The sequence below is a fragment of the Anguilla anguilla genome, chromosome 3 (genome assembly GCF_013347855.1).
Source record: "Anguilla anguilla isolate fAngAng1 chromosome 3, fAngAng1.pri, whole genome shotgun sequence".
Lineage (NCBI taxonomy): Eukaryota > Metazoa > Chordata > Actinopteri > Anguilliformes > Anguillidae > Anguilla > Anguilla anguilla.
The window spans coordinates 53,706,339-53,728,960 of record NC_049203.1 but is presented as its reverse complement, the minus strand read 5'-3'; the positions used below and the strand labels follow the sequence as shown (position 1 = coordinate 53,728,960).

Here is a 22,622-nt window from a genome sequence, read left to right as displayed (position 1 = left end):
ATGCTGTTTTTCCACATTTATTTTTTAATTGTTTTACTTTACAAAAATGATAAAATAATCCACTTTCATATGAACAAGATTTAAATATGCACATATAAATATTAACCATTGTATACATGAGCAATTACAGTACAAAAATATGCAGCAATCTGTACAAATGGGTTGATGTAGCCTAACTCACTGCCAACACACCTCATCTGTACACACTTTGAGTTTAGGAATTGAGTCAACACCACAACTCCATGCAAGCAGTCATTACAAATATACTACCCACCTTTAATCCTGTTAACAGTCCTTTGGTATTCCGCAAGCTTATAGATATTGATAGTAAGGTATTTATAGTTTTTGGATGGATCAGGTTTTTTTTCAGACTTAGGCTACTCTAAATGAGTAAGACTACATTTATAGATGGAATACAAGATCATCTGTGCACACGCCCTGCCCAAAAAATATACACACATATATATACATATATTTTTCCTGAGTTTATCATTGTAAAAACTGTGACAATAATGAAAGTGAAAGACTATGGCTGTGTGCTTTGCTGAGAGTGTCTTGAGGTTTTTATTTAAAAAAACAACAAAAAAACATCCTATCCAACCTGATGCCCTTTGCAGTGCCCAACATGATGGCAGCAGACACTGCTGACCTGACTGCAGACACAGGTGATGGCACCAGTCTTGAGTCTCACTTGTCTTCGCCCTCCCTGGGCTGGCTGAGTGTCTGAATGAGGTGACAATGCGCATGTCTTCAGTGCCCCCCGGCCCTCTTCACTGCCAGCTCCTGGATGTGGTGCCACAGTAACCCAGGGTCGGATTCATTGTGCTGAATCAGGGAGTTCAGGCCCTGCGCCTGGTCCAGGCTCTGCCAGTAATCCTGTGGCCACATCTGAAGCCAGCTGAAGGTGCACACACACACACACACACACGCGCGCACACACACACACACATACACGCGCACACACACACACACATACACGTGCACGCACGCACATACACGCGCGCGCGCGCACACACACACACACACACACACACACACACACACACACACACTTACGCACACACACAGAAAAAGGAACGCTTCGTCACTGTCACTCAGTGAACACCCAACGCGAGCCAATCCACAGTTGGAAAATGACATTCCTTCAGTCCCTCTTTAGACACAGATTACATCTGGCTGCGCAGCTGCCATACTGTGAAATGTCAGAACTGCTTTAACTGGGCGCCGCGAATGCTAAATGAAAGGAGAGGGATGGAAAAGCAGCCAGACACTCACCCGTCGTCGGGAGGAACGTCCTCGACGATCCCGTAGCCGGGGGCAGGCAGCGGGCATCCCATGTGAGAGTTGTTGGCCATCCTGGGCTGGGGGCGCGGGTGCTGCCCGGGGTCGCGCCGGTATGCCCGCTCGGCCGCCAGCCGCCGGTTCTCCTGGTCGCACACGAAGCACTCGAAGCCGTTGAGGTAGTTGGGCTTGCTCATGTCGTTGACGCCCCACTCCCGGCTCTTCAGCGCCTCCAGGAGGCGGCCGTTGGTGACCCGCCGGGGGTCCTTGTACTCCAGGAGGCGGGCGTATTCGGCGTCGTCGGAATCCAGCGCCCGGAGGTGCTCGGCGAGCTCGCGGGGGGAGGGGAAGTCGTCGACGAGGACGGCGGAGCTGTCGTTGGGCAGCCAGTCGGCGACGGAGGGCGAGCCGCGGTAGACGGGGACGCAGCCCTGGTGCAGCGGCCGCCACAGCTTCTCCGTCATGTAGTCCGGGCACAGCCCGTTCTCCAGGGCCAGGTGGAACTTGTAGCGGGCCACGAAGCTCATGAACTGCCTGTCCTCTCCCGTCGCCGTGCCCGTGTCCTCCAGGTGCTCAGGCAGGGGCTTGTTGTTGAGGCACTTCCCGTACGAGTCGACCTGGGAACAGAGGCAGGGTACGAGGAAGTCAGATGAGGGATCACTGCATGTGTCAAGCGCTGACTGATTCTCCAGGCGTTGTCTGCCACTTAGTGTGCGCGTTACTATGTGAGATGGATGTATAAGTTTGGCAATTAGAATACTGTGATCTCAGTCATTTTGACAGGTGTACATGGGCAGATATTAATGTGACCACAGTTTAATCCTGTTACTGCAGGACAAAGAAGACATTATGACAATGTGGGTATTCGTCGGGTGAAATTTAACCCGACCAACCTGGTCAAAGTGTGGTTTTGGAGCTTTTCAAATCACATAGGTTAATGCACTTCGGAGCATTAAACTGTGTGCAGGGATAGCTTTCCTTTTTAGGGAGGCGACCTTTTACCTCGATGTACTTCATGAGCTCGCGGACGTAGCGGTCCCGGTCAGAAGGGACGTCGCAGTGGGACTGCATATACAGGACCGGCGCCAGCCCCGCCTGCCGCCACCGGTTCTTCTCCTGCAGCAAGACCGAGGGCGGGGCCAGCAGGTACTCCAGCGAGGGCAGCCACTGCAGCGTGAGCGGGTAGTCCGATTCCCGGCGGAACGTAGCGGTGTAGTTGAAGAGCCGGATGCCAGGGGCGTGGGACAGGACGTAGTTGTTCATGGGAGACTCCTCGTGGAACAGCGCCCAGGCCTGGTGGGGCAGTCGGGGCAGGGGGGCTTCGTACGCCCGGAAGTCCGTGCCGTAAAAGATAATGGCGGAAGTTCGGCGGTACAGCTGTACTTTGCGGTTGCGTGTGACCAGGCAGGACGAGTGGGCGCAGTCGATGCGCTCCGTGTCCCCGGGAAAGTGGGGGAACAGGCCTGCGCTCCACCACAGTAGGATGGGCAGTTCTTTGTTGCCACGGGAATCGTTGTTGCCGGGCCCACGATATGAGCTCACTGTTGCGAACTCCATGTCAGACAGAACACTCTGGGGCAGGAAGGCCTCCCTGTCCCCCGAGTCCACTGGTTCCTGAGCCCAGCAAGGCACCGCCACAAGCAGCCATAACAGGGCAACCAGCATACTGCCCTGCACAGCCATCTCTGAAATAGCATATTAAAACAATAAATAAAAAATGAATCTGCGAAGCAGAACTTAGATCTGTTACATTTACATTTTGCCTCTGCTTACGTCAAATAGGCTACGTATGCCATTTTAGAGAGAAGAAGGTTACCAAACTAAAACAACAATTGCACAACTTATGGGATAAAGTGTTACAGTTTAAAATACGTTCGGGTCAGAAGAATTTTGAACCAAAAAAAGGTTTCTTCCTATGGTGCACACTCAATCACTGCAGTTCACTAGCGCCTATGTGGCAGACTCGGGCGAATCAGAAACCGCTGTGTTGTGTGAAAAATAAAAACAGCAAGTCGCTTTATAACGTTTGTCGGGGAAACATCGTCCAGTTTGGTAACAAAAACAGTAAAAATGCGACTTCGTCCACGAACCATTCCTCAAAGGAGAACCTCTTTATCCCTATGTCAAAGAAAACACAGCCAGCCTATTTATAGTCTAAAAAAATAGCCTGCAATATGCACATCAGCATAGCTCGCATGCATGCATTTTTGGGACAACCGACATATAAAAGATACAAAGAGCCTTAATCGAGTTGTTTAAAAGGAGCAAAAATAACTACAGAACAGCATATATTGTTCCATAGTAATTTCGCTATATTTCGGTTCAGTTTGGGAAATTACGAATTTTCTTCTTGTCCACGAAATGCAGTTCAACAGGCACCATGGTAACTGCGACAACTGAAGAGCTACACTGGCATTCGCCTTCCCACACTAGCCCATCAGACAAGACAATGCACAAGATTAGCATTACAGAAAACAGTTATCCAACCGTTTTTAGTTTGGCGCAGACATTTCTTTTCCTTACGTGCTGACCAGGGAGTGTGGCTAACAGGAAGTGCAACGGGGAAATGGGTGGGAATGAAATCATACGCTATCGATAGCTATACATGCAATGTGTCGGTAATGCTGAAGAAATATGTTGCAAAGATGTACACCTTTCGTATAAAATGTGCTGAGTCGTTACTGATTTATATTTTCTCTAACATATCCGTGTGATTAAACTGTATTTTTCAGGATGACTTTGAACACTTTCAGCATCACTGCACTCATCGCTGCTAGAAGCGTACTCGTGCACGCGCAAGAGGCGGAAGTGGTACAACAGCTATCCAAATGGCTGTTCCAAATGACCGATCTATTACTTAATTTACTTTTGGACGGTAACTACATAAATAGCCTTTATAATGGCAATACTATTCGTAATATTATTTTAAGACATGTCTATTTGGAACACAGTGCAGCGTATCTACTGTTCTGTCAAGGCGACCGACCATGAAATACTGGCGCAGGGCTTTTCACCAGACTACGGCATACAGTTGCGTATATATAAAATCCTGCAGCGATAAGAACCACTTTTCCCCGTCCAACTACTGAACTGTAGAGTTCATTGCGTCCAACAGTCTGCAGTCTGACTCAAAGTACGCGCAATGGGTGAGAGTGACTGGAGCGCGCAGCACCGGCGAGTGCACGTTAAATCTCAGTTTGTGCTTGTGGTGGTGCGCGCCACGACATCAGTAACGTCTGTTGTGCAGAATGAGGTAAATTTATAAACTTTTATAAAAACCAGAATCGCTGATATAGTTGAATTTATACATCATAAAATTACAAAATAGCAATATTCAGTTGTATGTCTACTCGACTTTCCTAAATGTTTGTTGTGTATGGTTTTTTAGCTAGCTAATACCAGCTAACGTAGCTGGCATTTCAGCAATAAAGTCGCACATCGATAGTACCTAGCTAGCGAATTACAAATATGTGCTTTCAGTTGCTGCTGGCGAATATAGCTAGTTATATTCACAGATGCACATGTGGCGTCACGCGATAGTTTGGAGATGTCGTAGCATTTGCGAAGCTGGTGGTGTTATTGTTCGCTGTGTCACTAGCCAAAAAGCTGTACGTACAGGTGGATGCGAGATAGTGAGATAGAAAGCAGGCAATGTAATGAGCGTGCGCAGTAACAAGCCGGCTGCTTCCTGCCATATATTGTCCACGACGCTATGTGCGTGCTCAGATTGGGAAAAAAACAAACACTTGCTAACAACAACAGTGATTCACTTCTATGTGTAACTTGTTTGCTCGCCGTCCGTTCTGACATGTGCAAGTCAACCACGACAGCTTGTGGCTAAATCAGTTAAACATGAAATGCGTTTAACTTAAAAGGGGGAAACACCATTAAACTAACGTTATAACAGGATTAGAAACGAGTCGCTTGTTTCACATCCTCCTTTGTAGATCGGCACATGATATTGCTTGCTTTAATGAGCACACGACTTTCACAGACACACGTAGTGAAAAGCGATTGGTCTTTTCAGTTGCAGGCAATGTAAGCAGAGTTGCGTGACCGAGTTTGAGTGTTTTCCCTTGGTGTGCGTGTGCTTCAGCAGGTGGCATTAAAGCGGCCTGGCCTTCTGCCTGGGAGCGGGCCACGATGAGCGGGAAGAGCTTGCTGTTGAAGGTGATTCTATTGGGAGACGGCGGGGTGGGGAAGAGTTCCCTGATGAATCGGTATGTGACGGACCGCTTCGACTCGCAGTCTTTCCACACCATAGGCGTAGAGTTCCTCAACCGCGACCTGGAAGTGGACGGCCGCCTGGTCACCCTGCAGATCTGGGACACGGCTGGGCAGGAGCGCTTCAAGAGCCTGCGCACGCCCTTCTACAGGGGCGCTGACTGCTGCCTGCTCACATTCGCTGTGGATGACCTACAGAGCTTCCACAACCTAGGCTGCTGGAAGAAGGAGTTCATGTACTACTCGGACGTGCGGGACCCAGAGCGCTTCCCCTTCGTGGTGCTCGGCAACAAGGTGGACAAAGCGTCGGAGCGGGAGGTGGGCGAGGAGGAGGCGCGGGCCTGGTGCCAGGAGAGCGGGGGCTGCCCGTACTTTGAGACCAGCGCAAAGGATGACACCAACGTGGGCGCGGCTTTCGAGGCCGCCGTGCGCGAGGTGCTGGCGGGAGAGGACCAGATAGACCACGCGCTCCTGAGTAGTGCCATCGATCTCCACGGCAACCGCAAGGCTCCCCGCTCCTCCTGCTGCTGAGCCCCATACGCCCCAACACACCTACAGTATAACCCCTGCCCAGCCCTGCCCCTCCCTTCTGCTCCCATTCCCACCCCTGCTACTTGCCACCATTTTCCCTGCAGGTTTATGGAGTCCCAGTGTCATGTGGCAGTAGTACAGGTACAAGCCCTGCTTCAGGAGCTTACTCTGAGAGCCTTGAGGGATTTTGTAATGGGTACAGTATTATACCCCCTGCTTTTTCCCCCCTTGTGGTCCCACATGCCTTCCTACTCTTCCTCCTTCTTTCATTCTGAGCTCTTTGCCTGTGGGGTGGGGGCTAATTAAGGCAGTGCTAAGCTAACCTCCAGTCTGAGGGCTGGTACAGTCTCATCTATAACTGCCCTCCTGCACCTTGGCCTTCTCAAGAGCACATGCAGACTGCCCGTGGCACAATAGATGACTCATACTTAGCCCTGGAAATAAAGGCTTTGGTTTCACAAGGGCTCAGATGAAAGCATCTGCCTGCCAAAATGCCTACTTTGTGGCATAGGGGAGGGTTTGTCCAGAGGGGAATAACTGCAGAAATAAATAACGCGCAGGTCCGGGGTTTGATTTCCGGTATGGTTCCGAAGCAACACTGTGCTTTGACCCCCGCAGCAAAAAACTAAGCCGTCGTCTGCGGGTGAATGTGAATGCCCTGTCTTTTGACATCATGCTTGATCTTTGATTTTTGCTTGGCTCTTCTCATTTCTTTCTTATATCGTCAGAACAGACTGGCGATAATGAACTGTTAGGGTACGTGTATTGCCGTGCAAGAGTAATTGCAGTAATCTTGCAGAAGAAAAGGGAACTTAATTTTATTTGTTTTTGTGATTTATAAATCAGCTCTTTTTCCTGTTACATTTCTATTTATACGTTTATTTAATAGTGGGTACGAAGTGGTACTAGGCCTTTTACCTTTTTCTTGACATTTGGAGCACTTGTTACACCTGTTGTCTAACTTTTTAATTTTGTTTCTAGATTTTGTAGATTGTGCAAGTGCCCTCCTGTACCTACATGGCTGTGTGTGTGTGTGTGTGTGTGTGTCAGTCAGTCAGTCTGTGATGCCGGGGGTTGCACTTTAGTTTGCAGACATTCCAGTTGCATCACTGACCGTCGTGCTTTCCGTGTGGCAAATATTTGTCCCCTTTTGTTACTCTGACCCTGAATGCCCATTTCCGCCCCTTACCTTGGCCATTTTGATTTGCCATGGCTTTCCTGTGCATGCCAAATTACAGAACCTTCACTGGACAGATATATTGTCTTTGGCATCCAGCTGATGCAGCGAAATGTAGCACGCAGTCATAAATGACCTTCGGAGACATTTTAATACTATTCTAGTCCATTAACCACCTAGGCCTGTCAGCTTGGCGAATACCATACTGCACATATTTATCAAACTCATACTTAACACTTGCGAGAAAAAAACAATAACATACAATTTTGTAATAGCTGTCCAGCAATCCGTTTTTATCACAGCCGATCTTGTGAAAATTGTGAGCATGTGTTTTGTTTATCCGCCCTGTGCTATGGAATTGGAGAGTGTTACTGGCAACGATTTTTCAGTGTTAATACAATAGCACAGATTTTTTAAAGAACCAACCCTCTTCTCATTACCTCTCTGGCAAACTACATTAGAAATTGCACACTTTGGTACTTTTCAATGACCGTGTTAGCGGACAGCTGTTCTAATCAAAGGTACATGTATTGTTTTTGTTGCTGTGGCATTTGTTGCTGCTAATGCTAATGCTTTGGCACTACAGTCTGTATTAACTACTTATGTTTTTAGGATAATTGTTTTTTAGGTGAACTGTTGTTTCTGGGGAATGTTCTTGTAGAAGCTACAAATTCACATTAACCAGATTTGTTATAACTTTGGCCTTGCACTAGTGCTTGCATGCAAGTTTTACCAAAATTATCAGCCTCTTTCTGGCTTTTTAATTTAACAGTAACAGGTTACCAAAACCGTAATCTGATTTAAAATTCATAACTTGGACAAATGGGTGCAAGTTACTGGAGTGAGGTAGACTGTGAAGATGAGAATGAGGTACCTACGTTTCCTTTGCTGATATCACAGTGTGTACAGAGCTATTAGTCGGTACAATACCTGACTGGTTCATTGGTGGGGGTGGGGGGGGGGTGTTATCCTATTTACTGAGTTACCAATGGTACATTCCACTGTATGGTACATCAACATTTGACATGTCAGTGAGGCATTGATCTACTGTTACAATGTCCACAGGGCTTTCTGTTACACAGAGTACTTAATGTTCAATTAGGACATATGCTGAAATGTCAAGCGGGGTCACTCCTGCCTGTTATTTTATATTTCAGAACATTTTTAAAAATAAGCTAATTTGTGGTCAGATTGCTCTTGGCTGCCTATCATCTGCTCCTGTTGTAAATGCCCATCAGTAAACGAAGGTCTGAACATTTAGAACATCTGTAGATTTATCCCCACACAGTACTGTGTAGGAAACATGCAAAGAGATACATATGGACTATTAACACAAGTATTGCAGCTGAACTTGGGGACCTTGGGATTGTAAGATGGATCAGTCCAGTCCCAGTTTGAACTTTTGTCCTTAAATTTAGATAACCGATTTAAGCAGTGTTATCTTTTAAAAAGCATTATCTGATAATTTTTTAAGTGGTTTCAAGTGCTTCCTGACTGCATCATGTACTGGGAGTAATAAAAAGTAACCCTTGCCTTTTACTCAAAATTGAGGGCAATCCACAAAGCTGGAGAATTGAATCAGACCTTGAGTTCTCTATGATGGTATTTGAGAGCACAAGTTATTTCAACAGTATCACTCACCACAAAGGTGTTATATAAAATTAAATAAAAAAACATTCTTGTTAACAAAATATAAGTATATGGCAGAACTTTTTTGGCTGTTCTGTTATGGTTTCCCTTCATGCCAGATGTATTGATCATATGAGGTTAACTTGCCTTCACAGGCACGGTTGTGTTAAAAGGGTGCCTGGTCCATTTAATTTGGCTAGTTAGCCGATATTTATAACATGGGTGAGAGGGTTCAGCTAATTGTAGTTCTGTTTTGTTTTTGAGCCGAATGGGGTGGTTATAAATGCCTGTGGTCCTTCAGATTTAAGAAGGATATGACAGCCTGTGATTATTACAATTACACTATGGAGATGAAGACTGTTTACAAACCTAATGCTGTCTAATATTAAATACCAACATTAATAAAAAAAGTTCTAAAAATATTACAGCAGTGTGTGTCTTGGCTTGCATAGAATGTAATGATTGAACACTTATTTTTTGAATGTGGACTTCAGTTTTGAAAAATAATTCCAATACTGCATTTATTAAGTTGGTGAAATATTTAACAGAAGCCATTCATTTTCAATAATAAAAAAGCAACTAAGTCAGTTTACTCAACACATTTTGCACAGGCCCTGTTCTATACTGACAATGCAACAGCAATATTATTTTTTCATAAGAAAATATTCAACTCAAAGAAATAAAACTAAATTTTAAGTACTACCTTGCCGAATGTAGTCAAACAGAGTCAAACCACATTGCATACAACATTGAAAATGCTGTTCGAAAACTGAAAAGGGCCAACCTTTCCCTAAATGTACTACATCACCCTCTGGTGGTAAATCACAGAACATTCAATGGGTGCAGTAAACTGGTCCACTCGGCAGTCATCCAAATTATGGCAGCCCTAAAATGGAGGGTTTTTGAATCTCTTCAAATGTCCAGAGCAGGAGGGGTGTACGGGGAGCACAGACTCCCATTTTGCTCTTTTTGGAGGCTTCTGAACGACACGAACCCCTGGCCGACGTCCGACTCCCGCTTGCATCTCTCCTTCAAGTGCAAGCGACCCACGACCAGTCGCAGGAAGCACTGAATCTGTGAAAAGATGAACAGGGAGGGAGGGGAAGCAACAGAACACAAGCCCCAAACACAAGCCAGTGGGATCGCTGCAGACATATTGAACTCATTCTGGCATACATCATGACAGTCAAACCAGCTGTCAGTCTTCATATCGCCCGGAGCAACCCACAATTTCCATGGCAGCTTTGTCATCCTTTTCAATGATAATTTCAAGTTTATTTTTTTATACACACTAAGAAAAACATGCAGAGGGAAAGTAACTTAGCCAGTGAGTTTGTAGATTTGCATTTTCCACAGTGGTGCTGTTAATCTAATTTAGCCTACAGACAAATTATATGAGGCCAGGTCATGTGTGATGTCATCCGAAAATAGAGCATTTAACATTTTTGTTTCTGGCTACAGCATTTCTAAATGCCAGCAACTGTGGCACTCACATGAAATCTGACTAAAGCTGCTCGCTTGCCACTATAACAAATCACATTTCAGTTCTATGCATCACATAGTGCTTGATGACAGACACCGAAGCGTCAAAGCGGCAACATGAGAGTAGACTTTCCTGGGGTCAATGCAGCCAGAACGCAATGCACATTGCTACTAGCAAATCTCTCGGCAATGAATCACAAACGTGACCCAACAACCAGATCGCAAAGCTCATCCGTTTTTTTTTTTTTTTTAAACCTCTCGCGAGACGTACACTCCTCAACACGATGGTCTAATAGGACAATGAAGTCTTCATGCAGGTATAGTTTAGTACAATTTATTTAAAAAGACGCCGTTACACATTGAGAAGTACTTACAATACTAATGGTAAAATCACAGTGAAAAAATGGGATGTTTAAACAATGTACTATCACATCACACTCAACAAGTGCACTTAATTACCACCTACCCACATAAGGGGGTTACACATCACAGCTGCCGAACTATAGCACTACAGGATTTCGGCACAAACAGCCCTTAAAAGTGGTTTGATTCATTGGCATTTTATATAGTTATACGATCAGAGATGGGAGTTCTTCGATGCCATGTACAAAAATAGACTGGATCTTTTTTTATTTTTTACATTTCCTTTAGACTGCTAATTATCTACCTGAAGGACAGAAAGCACTGTCTACATGTGCGTCCATCTGCCTCAGTTACAGAAAGGAGGCGAGGTGGTTAATTCCATCCCCTCCCCTGTCCCTTTCTCTCTCCATTCCTCTCCCTGAACGTGTCATTATAACAAGGCATTTGATTCCAACATTGTGCCTGCTGGAGAAGGGCTCCATTCAGCCTTCCTGAAAGGTTTCGGGCCTCTCTTTGTCCATGGGCTCTTTCCCACTGACCCTCACGCAGGGCCTGGTGACAGGCTGGTCATGGGACACCCCCTACGATTGCCCCCCAGACCAGCAACGCCCTGTCCTATTGTGGGAGCCGCTTTAGGGCTCGCTGGAGGCTGTGAGAAGTGATCTGGGGTAAGGATCAGACTGCAAACACAGGCAAGTCTGGTGCCATGGCAACCAGATGTGAGTGATGCCATGGCAACGAAAGTTCGCTACGGAGTTTGTCTTTTGTGCGTGTGCGCATAAACGTGTGTGTGTGTGTGCGAAAGAGAGAATGACCATGAATTGTGGACGTTTCACTAGCTCCCATTTGTCAACTTATTGTTTCTGGTGCATCTCATCATCTGGTACATACATCATTTCAATAGCACAGTCTGTGGCACAAAAAAAAAGAAAGCAATGGCCAGTTTTCCCACAGATGAGACGTACAGCTAGAAGCGATCTTTTAGGAAAGTCCACATATTAAACGAGGAGAGAGGGAGAGGACAAGAACAAGACAGACAACACCTTACAGCCGACTAACAGCAACACAACCAAACCCAAAGAGCAGTGTTTAAAATTTTAAAACAAAGCAGCATCTAAAGAAAAGAAGGCAACGATATTTATACCATGCCTTCTAAATGCACTCTCCGGCATCACCCTCCACAGTGAGCAGACAGTAGAACCCAGGGGAGTGGGGGGTGGTGGAGGAGGGAGCGTGAGGACGGAGGTGCTCGTCTCTCTTTCTCTTCCATATGAGACACAATCAAACTATGCTAGTCCTGGAGTACCCTTGGGGCATTGTAGTGCAGTAGTCCCATATGTGGAAGTTTGCAGATGTGAAGGAAGGGGCGTGAGAATTTGGTGGTTCCCCTCGGGGGCTCTTCAGCGGGGCAGTGGAAACCGGGGTGGAGGCCCTAACACCGTGTGCCTATGCCCTTTCTCCCCAGATACCTCAGCACGGCAAAGTTATAGGTGGTGGAGACCATGTAGGTGAGCTAGAGAAAGAGAGAGACAGTGAGAGAAAGTGATAGAAAAAAATTAGAGAAAGTGCTTGGTGAAAACGACCTCGATACCAAGAGCCCAAAACAGTGTCACGGGTTTAGAAGCAGTGTGAAGAAAATGTTATGTTTTTTCCACAATGTTAAAATCTTAATACTATAATACATCTAAACCAAAAACTACTCCCAACTATAGTAGGCTAATGCCAAATTTAGCCACTGCCACTTGCAAACAGTTATGCTGGCTATTTTTAATACTTTTATTTTAATCTAGATTGAACATCTGAATTATAATTGTACATCATGAAAAAATAACACTTAGCTCATTTTCAGAGAAGGGCGCATTGTGGTTAAACTCTTTGTCTGAGAAATCCACATTCTCATGGTAAGCAGCATTCATTAGAATTTGTAATCCCCCTCCCCCTCGACCACAACTCAAAGGCAAATCGCATCACCGGAGACAAGTCACATTACCAGTACACAACAGGCCCACAATTTTCCTCCCTTATTTTCTCTGAGCTATGAGAGGGAGCAGGCAGTCACGGGCCAAGGCTCAGACAGACATCAAATTCCCATACTCCCACATCAAGAGGGGTTACATGCCACATCGCCCTTGTGCTCGCTGCATAACTCCAGCTCGGCCAAACTCGCCGCCTGACGCAACCACTTACCAGTGCCAAGAGTGTGATCCCTGCTCCGGCAAAGGCGGCTATGTAGAGGTCGTAGGTCAGGAAGAACTGCAACGGCACAAGAGCACAGAGTCAGTGCCGCCCTGCATGTCGGGGTGACTGCGTGACAATGGGCGCATTATCCCTTTCCCCCCACATGGCCTGCGCTGCGATTCAGCAGCGCAGTCACACGGCGGGCCCTTTTGTTCTCTCTCACCTCCCTCGTTTGGCAAACGGTCGACAGGGTCATTCCGCAAGCTTTCCCCGGCAACGCGTTCCAGGGCAGCAATCCTGAGGGATCAATACAGGGAGTCCTTAGCGCCCTCCTCCCCTTCTCAGCCGAAGCAGTTAGTGCTGTGGGGGTCACAAAGCCCTGGCGACCCTGTGACGCTTCGCCTCGACTAAACAACCAACAGCTGAACCAATCCGGTCATAAAACATGGTCACTGTCAAACACATTACTGGTCCATTATTTAACATAAATATTACATTAATATGGTACTATTTAATGCTAAATATTTGACATTAACCCAAAATAGGTATTTAGCTGGTAAGAGCACTCCGGGTCAAAGGGCCTTGGGTATGTCCAACAATAGAATTCCTTTACTTTGTAACAGAACCACACAAGGGGACCCTATGCCATGTCATGCTATGTAATACTAGCCTGACTGCAATGAGACAGGTCTGAGAAGAGGAAACGGATAGAAATGTTCTGACAGACAGGACACAGAAGACCGGGGTCCAGAGTAAAAGGTGCGGGAATGGAAGAGGCCCCTTGAGTCTGCGGTCAGTCCGTACCATACTGCCTGGCGTCTATGCACAGCTGGTTGATGCTGGTGGCCGTCTCAGACAGCTCGTCGATGGTGTGGCACGTGGTGGCCATGTTGTAGAAGAAGTAGACGGGCAGCGCCGAGATGGCGAACACCAGGAGCCAGATGACGGCCAGGACGTAGGTCACCACGATGAACTGAGGGAGGGAGCACACGGTCACGCTTTGAGCTACCGCTGCACACTCCAAATTATTACATTCATAACCCCCCAATGTGGCCTGTCTCCTAATACCTAATGCACAGCAGTTTGAATCTGATCAGGTTGTACTAGAAATGGGTTAATGAACTAAATGGAAGAGATGTGTTGGTGGTGCTCAAACCACCTTATGGCAAGACATGGAATAGAACTGCTATGCACTAATCTGTAGCTAAGATGCATTATGAATGTCTCTCAAACCATTCTTTTTTTTTTATATACAGAACTAATGTTTAACTGGTTTGTGAAAGTAAGAGTTTGGTAGTACAAGGCAGCTCCGTGCATTATGTTGCTCGTTCAGCCTCACTCTTACTCCCAGCATGCTGTATGGCCCTGGACCCTGGGGCTCAGGCCCCCAGATGAACCCTCACCGTTGTGCTGAGGCAGCGCCCGCACACCGTGCTGCGAAACTCCCCGAAGGTCTGCTTGACCGCGCTGGTGGTGTAAAAGCCCTCTGCCAGCAACAGGATGCAGTAAAGGAAGAAGAAAGAGGCCAGGCCGTAGATGATGTACTGGAAATACTGGATACTAGAAAGGAAGGAAGATATTAGGGTATTAATAAGGGTGCAAACTCTCATCCCACTGATCTTTCAGCAGTTGAGAGTCAGTGATAGCCATGGCAACAATGCAAAGCAAAGCTAAAAGAACTAGGCTCGTAAGATGGGTGCACATGCTACGGTTTGGCAACACTGTTGTACCCTTGAAAAATGTACAGTGCCCACTTAACCTAATTTAACTGTGAACAATATCCAGGTGTATGAATGAGTAATGTGGCTATGTAAATTGCCCTAGATAAGGGAATCTGCACTGAGAAAAAGAAACTAATGCAATCAGTACCCCATGTTTTCTTTCGTTTAACCCTTTTTTGGACATGTTCTTGTGCAGTACAGGTGCTAGAGACACACGGCCACAGGACGCGAGCGACTCACAGGTAGGCCATGGTGATGTAATCCTGCAGGTTGCGGGCAAAGTACGTCTCAATGAGACGCTCCGTCTCCGCCAGCGCCTGGTGCCCACAGCCGCAGAACAGCGCGATGCCCGAGAAGCACATCAGGGTGGCAACCAGGGACGTGTAGGGCACCCCACCCAAACAGCGCACACAGCAGTCATAACAACCTGGGGGTCAGGGAGAAAAAGTACCAATGCACCTCAACAACAAGCCATATTCACCTCTTACACAACAAGGAGACAGAGACAGAAGGTGAGAGGGAGAGGGAGGGAGAGAGAGAGAGATACTGCAGAGAATAAGGACCAGGAGGAAAATGCATTATTATCATTATCATAGAGTAACACACTTTCTATTCCACACATCATTCACGTCTGCAAGGTACACTGCCGCTGATTATTTATAACCAGCTACTTGTCTCCCCGAGGGCTACAATCCAGCAGGTCTGCAAAGTTCTCTATGAGGCTCCTAACTCTCTCACAGCTGGGAAGTTACACTTCTTCAATCGAGACGATGATTAGTTGAATCAGGTGGTTCGCCGCACAGCTGTAGAGCGACTCTGCATGCGCCGTGTCCCTCCATGACCGGGGTTAAGAAGCTGTGCTTGATGCGGATCCGTTTCAATGAGTATGTTCTCAGAGATAAACCCAGCAGACCGCAGCGCACATAATAAAACACCCCCTGCCGATGTACCCCTCCAACCCTGACTGCACAGCTGCTTCAGAAGCAGTTCCCGCGGAAACGACGACGGCGAAGCCACGACTGCATTACTTGTTCGAGGAGCGTGTTTGTCCAGCGGGACGAGCAGAACGCACGGCCTCTGATCCGGAGAATCAAGGGCATCCGGTTTTAATCCTTTGTCACTTTCCATCTTCCAGGCCGAAAAAGGAGGAAGAAAAACAGCAGCACCGATACGAAGATTACGAGGTTCCGTGGATAAAGCTCTCCTGCTTCATCCCGTGTCTGTGCATATCCACCTGCGCGGCCCTCTGTAAGCGGATGCGGGGCTCTTATGCATTCAATGAACAGGCCGTCCATCCCAGAATGCCTGGCACAAAGGGGTGGAGCTTGGAGCGGTAGGTGATCGTAGAGAGTAGCCCGTACCAATAGCAGCCCTGCCCCACTCTGTCAATGGCATCCTCAGAGCACATGAGTGTGAGAAAGGATGGGAGGCGAAGAGGCCCTGGGAGAGCGCCTCCTTTTGTGGAACGGTGAGACAATGCCTTTTGTCTTGGGGCATTATGCGGGGAACAAGGGTCAGCAATGTCAAGTCAACAAAAGGCCAGAGCCTGCCTCCCTCCTGCATGCCGGCGAACAAACACACTTTTGACAGGCTGGTGCGGGGCAGGACTGGCAACGTCACTGACAACCATGCCCAGGGCACAGACGGGCCGGGACTGGTACAGCTACAGTTGGCACTGCTCCCTGTAAGGGTGGAGACTCCATGGTGCACGTGCAGACAGCACTTATCACACACAGTCTCTGGGCAGCCCTTTCTTTCTCAAATTTGCATAATCAGAACAAAGAACACATTCCTGATATCAAAATGGCAGGAAGTTTATCATATGATATGAGTGGGCTTGAAAAAACAATGCTGTGAATAGTGCTGTGACAATAAGCAATACAAGAACCTAATCTTGATGTACATAATATCTTAACAGTGCACACACAACCCATGGTTAGATACAGAGCTGGATATGGGGCACATTTTGCCAGACCACAGAACTCCTGGTGTTTAATGTATTTGAATAAATTCTGCTACAATTATTAAAATGGTTTGTGCACGCATTAAAACAGAACCCAAAGCATGACAGTTAAAATGTAATAAAGAAAAAAACGTAAACTCCATCACAACCATTGAGTTAATGGCAGAAGTGGGAAAAAGATTTACTATGACACGCTATCAATCAATGGGTCACCAGTCGGTTTTTATGGAAGGACTATAGTTATACAGCAGAAAGTTCTTTATTATGTGATAATATGTGCGGTCTCAACAGCACTTATTTTAACTTAACAGAACACGCACACACTAACGTAGCATTAGCAGACGCGAAGACAACATTCAAATTAACCTGGTCATGTTCTCAGCTCATTAATTTTAAATTTACACCTGGCTGCTAACTGAAGACCTCAGTTGACCTTTCATATTGACCTCTGTGACGTAAAAATGCAAAGGTTTAAAATAGAAATTAATTACAAAATGATCAAATTCTATATATATATGTTTTTTTAAACACCATTATAAACAGATTTTCCGTTCGGAATAACATCTGCATTGGCAGACCTAGTCAATGAACGCCATTAACTGATTTAAATTAGCCATCATCCTCAACGATAAAATATTAAGCTCGTTGATATTCGTGAGGAAAACTCCCAAAGAGGCTGAGTTGGACTGCAACAGAAACATATTATCAGCACGCAATATAAATATTTAATGAGCGTGCAATTCAGTTTTACTCAAACCGGCGGGCACCGAATCTTTAAAAAGCTGTCCCAAAATAAGCCGGCAAAGTTCAGAGGACTGCTGCTGCTTAATTACTTTGCATCAACCCAACACCTGTAAGTAAAAGTTTAAACCCGATTTAAGTTCACATGATTACCGAGGACATTTTTTTTAAAACAACCATTACTTACCCATCTTCCAAGCGTGTGAGGTTACTGCTACTTCTGCTCGCCTCTGCACTGGAATCTATTCCAACTATAATATGCGCGACTTGTCCGCAACTCTTCACTATCAATCTCACTCGTTCTTCTGTTTCGCCAACAATGAACATACTCCGTAGATTCACGAGAGTCGAATCTTAAAGACACAATGTCGCTTTTCAATGGACTGCCGGCCCACACTAGAACAGCCCGGGTTCAAGATGGGGAACAATAGTGAGGTCAAGGTCTCTTGCGCCTCAAAAATTTTACTCAGTTCATTGCAAGTAACCAGCAGCACGCAAATTTGCATACGGCTCTTGGCCAGTCTTAAAACAATAACAGCCTGCAAATAAGGGGGAACAACTGAAATATTATCATGATGGAACAACCTACCCCCCCATCAGTTATTGCTGAATTTCAGCTTTAATGCACCATAGTCTTTCAACGACATATTGGTTATCTGTATACTTCCTTTAAATGTAAAGCATGAAGCTGGTCCCATTTCAACCCACTGATCTTACTTTCGTAACATTATGTACCTACTCTTGAGGCAAACAGTCTATGTTACATTTGTTTATAACGGATGTTTGATACATGGCTCCAGGTGTTTTACAGATGAAATAAGGCAAATGTAAAAAGGCAAAGCTGGGCATGGAGAACAACAATCAAGGTGATTAAAAGAAATAAAACTGAAAAACAGTAATACAAATTTTGCACAGCCAGAAGTAAGTCTAAAATAGCATGTTTTCAAAATATATTTAAAAACAGTTTATTCCTCTGGTATTATTTTACAGGCTTAGGATCCCGTACAGAGAAGCCCAGATCACTGTTAGCCTTTTAGATCTGTGTTTGGTGCAATGGTAAGACCCTTATTTGATGGTTTAACAGTCTGGTTTGCACTCAGGGTGCCCACATTTCTGTACTGCAATCAGTGGCTAAATTATGTAGTGCTTTGAAAGTGTTCCAATAGCATCTTATCATAACATCTGTACATGTCAGCACTTATCAGGAGTGTTCGCTTATCAGGAGTATGCACTTATCAGATTCCATGTGGTCCTCTTGCATGTCACATATTTTGATAAATATGGTGTATTTGTAATGAGAACCACATTATTACTTATCCTACAAGTACTTAATAATGAGACTGAAGGAGAAGTGTCTTGACGGCCAGATTCTACTACATGCTTCAGAAATATTTATATCACAGATCCCAAGCCATTCAAGAAGTGATTAAAAAATACAAAAAAGCATAAAAGTATTTACTACTGTCAGAACTAAACACACCCTGTATATATTTAAGCAAATTCAATGTCAAATGTTTTGTAATAAAGAAACCGATTATTATAACCAGCAAACAAAAAATAATGCTGTCCTTTTTCTAACAAAAGGATACTAACAATGTAAACATTGGACCATATTTCCCCAGTTTTTAAAAAAAATCATGTGACATCATCTGTGACCCAGCAACACAATCACACTTGCACCTCAGTGACTTGTATTCACTCTAAGAATACCAGTCCGAGGTGGCTTGTTTATGCTACTTACTGAGTAATAAATAAGAGACTGGCCTGCTAGATCTTTTTCACTTGGCTCTAATGCCAATTTTACAGAGTACCGAATGAGTGAGCTGCCTCAATCCACGCTGTGCACTGGAGTACAGTGGCTATTGTAGCCATCTTGTATATTATTCAGACTGCAACTGGGACCATAGACTCTGGAACCTGGCTCCATCTGACAGAGAAAGAGCCAGACTGGCACTGTCTTGGGGTCAGAGATTAAACAGGCAGAACCCTGGCCTTCCCCATTGGTCCCCTTCCTGAGGAATGGCACATAGAAAGAGAGGGGTATCACTGCATGGGATGGAGGTATCGAAGAGAACAACAGAGACAACAAATGGCATGCAGATGGCAATGACACTGATGATGCAGATTAGAATGGGGACAATGATACCAGTGTTAGCCCGTAGGCCCCTCGCTCCGCCTCCACCTCTGCCTCATGGTTACGACTGGCTTGGCTTTATGGCCCAGACTTAACAATGGGTCCAGTGTATGACCTGAGCCACTGGAGCTAGCACCACACTGCAGTGGTTCTCCTTCACAAAAATGTTTTTTTTGTCTGACTGACCAGCAGGGATAGTGAGTTCAATTGTTACATTTTTCCACTTCAAAGCAGATCAGGGCATCTACTGTTGATATGGAAGAGAAAACAAATAGAATGAAACTGTGTAGGGCAAGAGTCTCATGCCCTGAAATCAGCCGCAATATCTCTGGGTTTACGATCGATGTCTTTAAGGCAAGGTTGCCACATCTCACGCTTTTGGCTCTGTCCCATGCTCTCATGCTCCACAAACAAATCTCAAGGCAAATGAAAAGAACAGCTAAAACCAAAGCCACTCCCTGATTAAATAAATTATGTATCTGTTCACAAGTTCATAAGCATTACAGGGAGATGGTACCCCCCCCCCCCTCTAATATTTCACTCGCCTCAACCCCCCTCACCCCCCACCTCCAGTTTGCGATCTGCATAAACCCCCGGTCCACTATGTCAATAAATCACATTCCAGCCAAAGTTGGCATTTCTGATTTCAGGATAGCGAGAACACACAAAGAGACAGACTGTAGCTCTGCAAAGGGTAGAGGACATACGTATTGTGCCTAGTTTACACTAACTGGGATTCAGCTGTACCTCAATTTAGTCAGGATTTTGTGATGCTTACATTATCCCTAGGCATACCTCAGCTCCTGCTGGAAATGGATTCTCTTGGATCACATTCCCATATGATGCCCAATGCGGTCAACAGTGGGCAGGGTGGAAGCAGGCATGATCATCATGAGGTCATGTGATGAGGAATCATCATGGCTTGGCATATGTATGTCTCTCATTTGTTTTATGTAACTCATTACTGTGGAAAATTTTATGAAATTAGGTAAAGGTATCCACATAAAAGGACACTTGTATTATTCCAGAATCATATTATGCTGAAGTGTCACTGATTTTGTGGGAGTGCAAAGTGCTTCTTAACATCTACCAGTGTTAAGATATTAAGTAGCCACATAAGTGGAGCTGTTCACTGATACAGGCATGTTGTGCTGTTGACTACTGAAAAGGACCTGTGGACAGTCTCACTTAGTCAAAGCAACCTCATTCATTAAAGTATTGGTGAATCTATTTGCCTAACAGGAAACTCTTGATTTTCACTAATGAGTACATTTACACATTACATATTGACACATGAACCTATTATTGGCCTGACAACATTGAAAGATTTATTTTCCGTAATTGCACTGTGCAAGTTTACCTGCAGAATACAAAAACTCTAACATGGTAGCAGTGATCAATAAATGAATATACAAAATAATGCAGGTCTGCAGTAGTATAATGATAATGTGCTCATATTGTTCACTTGTTTAAATTAGACATTTAATTCCCGAGCACTTTGCTGTTGTATATTCACAATTGTAACGTAAGGGTGGAGAGAGAGACAGCTGACCTGTTGCTAAGACATTGGATCCAGGGAATATAAATGAAAACACAAGCATCAGCCATTTTAAAGTATTTTAAGTCAATATGGCAGGTCAGGTACGCTTGATAGTGACTTGTGAGAACAAGGAATGTTCTTTAAGGCGTCATGCAGTATTTGGTTTGATGTCCACATGGGGGCAGACATTCTCCCTCACTACAAATAAAACTCCCAGCTGCCTGGTAAACTTGAATTTAAAAGGTCATGAATGTTGTGTGAGCATCAATATCTGAGCTCAAATGGGCAGTATTGTCTGAGAAAAATTGTTTTATTGTGGCATAACCCTTCAAGCCGTGTTCCCTGAAAAGAGAGGATTTGGGAAATGGAAGTCTGTACAGTAAAAAAAAATGAACAATCCTAAAATGTACTTGTGTGTATGCATTAGGGCTGTCAATACTGGCCAAAAATGACGGCCGTCATTTAAATAAATAAAAAATTAAGCAATTAGCCTAGTTAATTAAAAAACACATACGATCGAATATGCTCGAATATATGTTATAATTTTAAATGTTGAATTACTTGTCCGAATTTGACCAACTTCCGGGTTGTGTTAATTGCGCGTTAGAGCATGTTCACAAGACGGAAAACCAATACAACGACAGACGTAACTACCAAAGGTACAATTTATTTGAACATAAACATAAACGTTGAAAAAAAATCGTACACATGAACATTGGAGATGGCTTTTATTATGGACAAACAGTACATTTTTATCATCAGGTGTTGGCATTAGTGCTACGAGTCAAGAGTACGCATGCACGGCAAAAAAGAAGAGATTAAAGTGTCAAAACGAAACGCGTACCTAAAAATAGATAGAATAAAATTGTCACGCATTTTAATCTTTTTGCCGTGCATGCGTAGGCAATTTGAATTCCCCCTATGTCAACACGTTCATATTGTTTTTGTTTACATAGCATTAATGCACACAATTTTGATAAAAATGACTAAAAAGAATTGTTGATGCTGATGGATAATTTACATTAAAGTGCTATGCTATTAAACGTTAAAAGTATAGGCCTACTTACTTGGACCTTTTGGCCAAAGGACCTAAGCATAGTTCTCCGCCCAAAACGCTATAGCGTGGGAAAAGAAATGGATAAAACTAACTTGACTGGTTAGGGCATATTATTCCAATGACATGCCTGCAGGTTATTTGTCAAAACACCAGACGGCCCAATTGCAAAGACGGCAGCGTCAATGTCTTTTTTATTCACTTAATCCACTGTTCCTTTTATTCACCATTCCCAGCGGAGGAAAATACGTGTTCTAATCGTATCAGGGCTGAAGTGAGTGTCCAACAAGCATAGCAACGAGTAGCCTAACGACCCGACCCAGCGACAGAGGAGGCGCTAAAACGCGAGATTTATTTTTGGTTTAACACAACCCATGTTGAAAGAGACAGCCGCAATAAAAATACGCGTGCGTGACAAACACAAGGAATTAACGAACTGCCATAGGGGCAGTTGGCTAAACTTGTGTTCTGGTAAAACCTGCTTTTCAATAATAATTTTTTTAAGACTGGAAAGGAACATCTGCTGTTTTCTAACTTGACTTCGAATTTCAGTGGAACAGGAAATCCATCTTCTCACAATTGCTACTTATATTTTGAAAGACAT

General features: G+C 44.9%; 3 protein-coding genes and 1 long non-coding RNA gene across 11 annotated transcripts; 2 read left to right on the top strand and 2 right to left on the bottom strand.

Annotated features, from left to right (window-relative positions):
• Positions 1-4: 4 nt before the first annotated feature.
• Positions 5-4,317, bottom strand: fut11 (fucosyltransferase 11 (alpha (1,3) fucosyltransferase)). 5 transcript variants are annotated; one of them, XM_035411692.1, is made up of 4 exons: positions 4,268-4,317; positions 2,284-2,966; positions 1,276-1,898; positions 5-898 (listed from the first exon to the last, which is right to left on the bottom strand). In XM_035411692.1, exons 2-4 carry the CDS (start codon positions 2,962-2,964, stop codon positions 751-753), a joined length of 1,452 nt encoding a protein of 483 aa, XP_035267583.1. In that variant the 5' UTR covers positions 2,965-2,966; positions 4,268-4,317; the 3' UTR covers positions 5-750. The 5 variants fall into 5 exon arrangements, with proteins under 5 accessions (XP_035267583.1, XP_035267580.1, XP_035267582.1 ...); XM_035411689.1 differs by lacking the exon at positions 4,268-4,317 and adding an exon at positions 3,769-3,900; XM_035411691.1 differs by lacking the exon at positions 4,268-4,317 and adding an exon at positions 3,805-3,852.
• rab9b (RAB9B, member RAS oncogene family) lies at positions 4,281-9,264 on the top strand. Its single transcript, XM_035411698.1, has 2 exons — positions 4,281-4,534; positions 5,378-9,264. The coding sequence occupies exon 2, from the start codon at positions 5,425-5,427 to the stop codon at positions 6,034-6,036; it is 612 nt and encodes a 203-aa protein (XP_035267589.1). The 5' UTR covers positions 4,281-4,534; positions 5,378-5,424; the 3' UTR covers positions 6,037-9,264.
• plp1a (proteolipid protein 1a) lies at positions 9,114-17,748 on the bottom strand. Of its 4 annotated transcripts, none has more exons than XM_035411697.1 (7): positions 17,478-17,748; positions 14,827-15,013; positions 14,269-14,425; positions 13,670-13,838; positions 13,089-13,162; positions 12,875-12,940; positions 9,114-9,916 (listed from the first exon to the last, which is right to left on the bottom strand). In XM_035411697.1, the coding sequence occupies exons 1-7, from the start codon at positions 17,479-17,481 to the stop codon at positions 9,755-9,757; spliced, it is 819 nt and encodes a 272-aa protein (XP_035267588.1). In that variant the 5' UTR covers positions 17,482-17,748; the 3' UTR covers positions 9,114-9,754. The 4 variants fall into 4 exon arrangements, with proteins under 4 accessions (XP_035267588.1, XP_035267584.1, XP_035267586.1 ...); XM_035411693.1 differs by lacking the exon at positions 17,478-17,748 and adding an exon at positions 15,615-16,023; XM_035411695.1 differs by lacking the exons at positions 9,114-9,916; positions 17,478-17,748 and adding exons at positions 10,946-11,336; positions 15,615-16,023.
• On the top strand, positions 17,319-20,649 carry LOC118224289. Its single transcript, XR_004764614.1, has 4 exons — positions 17,319-17,402; positions 18,091-18,156; positions 18,281-18,346; positions 20,214-20,649. It is a non-coding gene; the product is annotated as an uncharacterized LOC118224289 (long non-coding RNA).
• Positions 20,650-22,622: the final 1,973 nt, after the last annotated feature.

Bases quoted from the DNA above. Each gene is read 5' to 3' on its own strand.
- fut11 (XM_035411688.1), bottom strand. From the start codon at position 3,663: ATGGTGCCTGTTGAACTGCATTTCGTGGACAAGAAGAAAATTC. The intron at 2,967-3,620 runs GTAATTTCCCAA...ATGCTATTTCAG, and splicing joins CGTGGACAAGAAGAAAATTC to AGATGGCTGTGCAGGGCAGT. The intron at 1,899-2,283 runs GTAAAAGGTCGC...CTCTGTTCCCAG, and splicing joins AGCTCATGAAGTACATCGAG to GTCGACTCGTACGGGAAGTG.
- rab9b (XM_035411698.1), top strand. From the start codon at position 5,425: ATGAGCGGGAAGAGCTTGCTGTTGAAGGTGATTCTATTGGGAGACGGC.
- plp1a (XM_035411693.1), bottom strand. From the start codon at position 15,714: ATGGAAAGTGACAAAGGATTAAAACCGGATGCCCTTGATTCTCCGGAT. The intron at 15,014-15,614 runs GTAATGCAGTCG...CCTGACCCCCAG, and splicing joins CAAACACGCTCCTCGAACAA to GTTGTTATGACTGCTGTGTG. The intron at 9,917-12,874 runs GTAAGTGGTTGC...ATCTTTTCACAG, and splicing joins GGATCACACTCTTGGCACTG to ATTCAGTGCTTCCTGCGACT.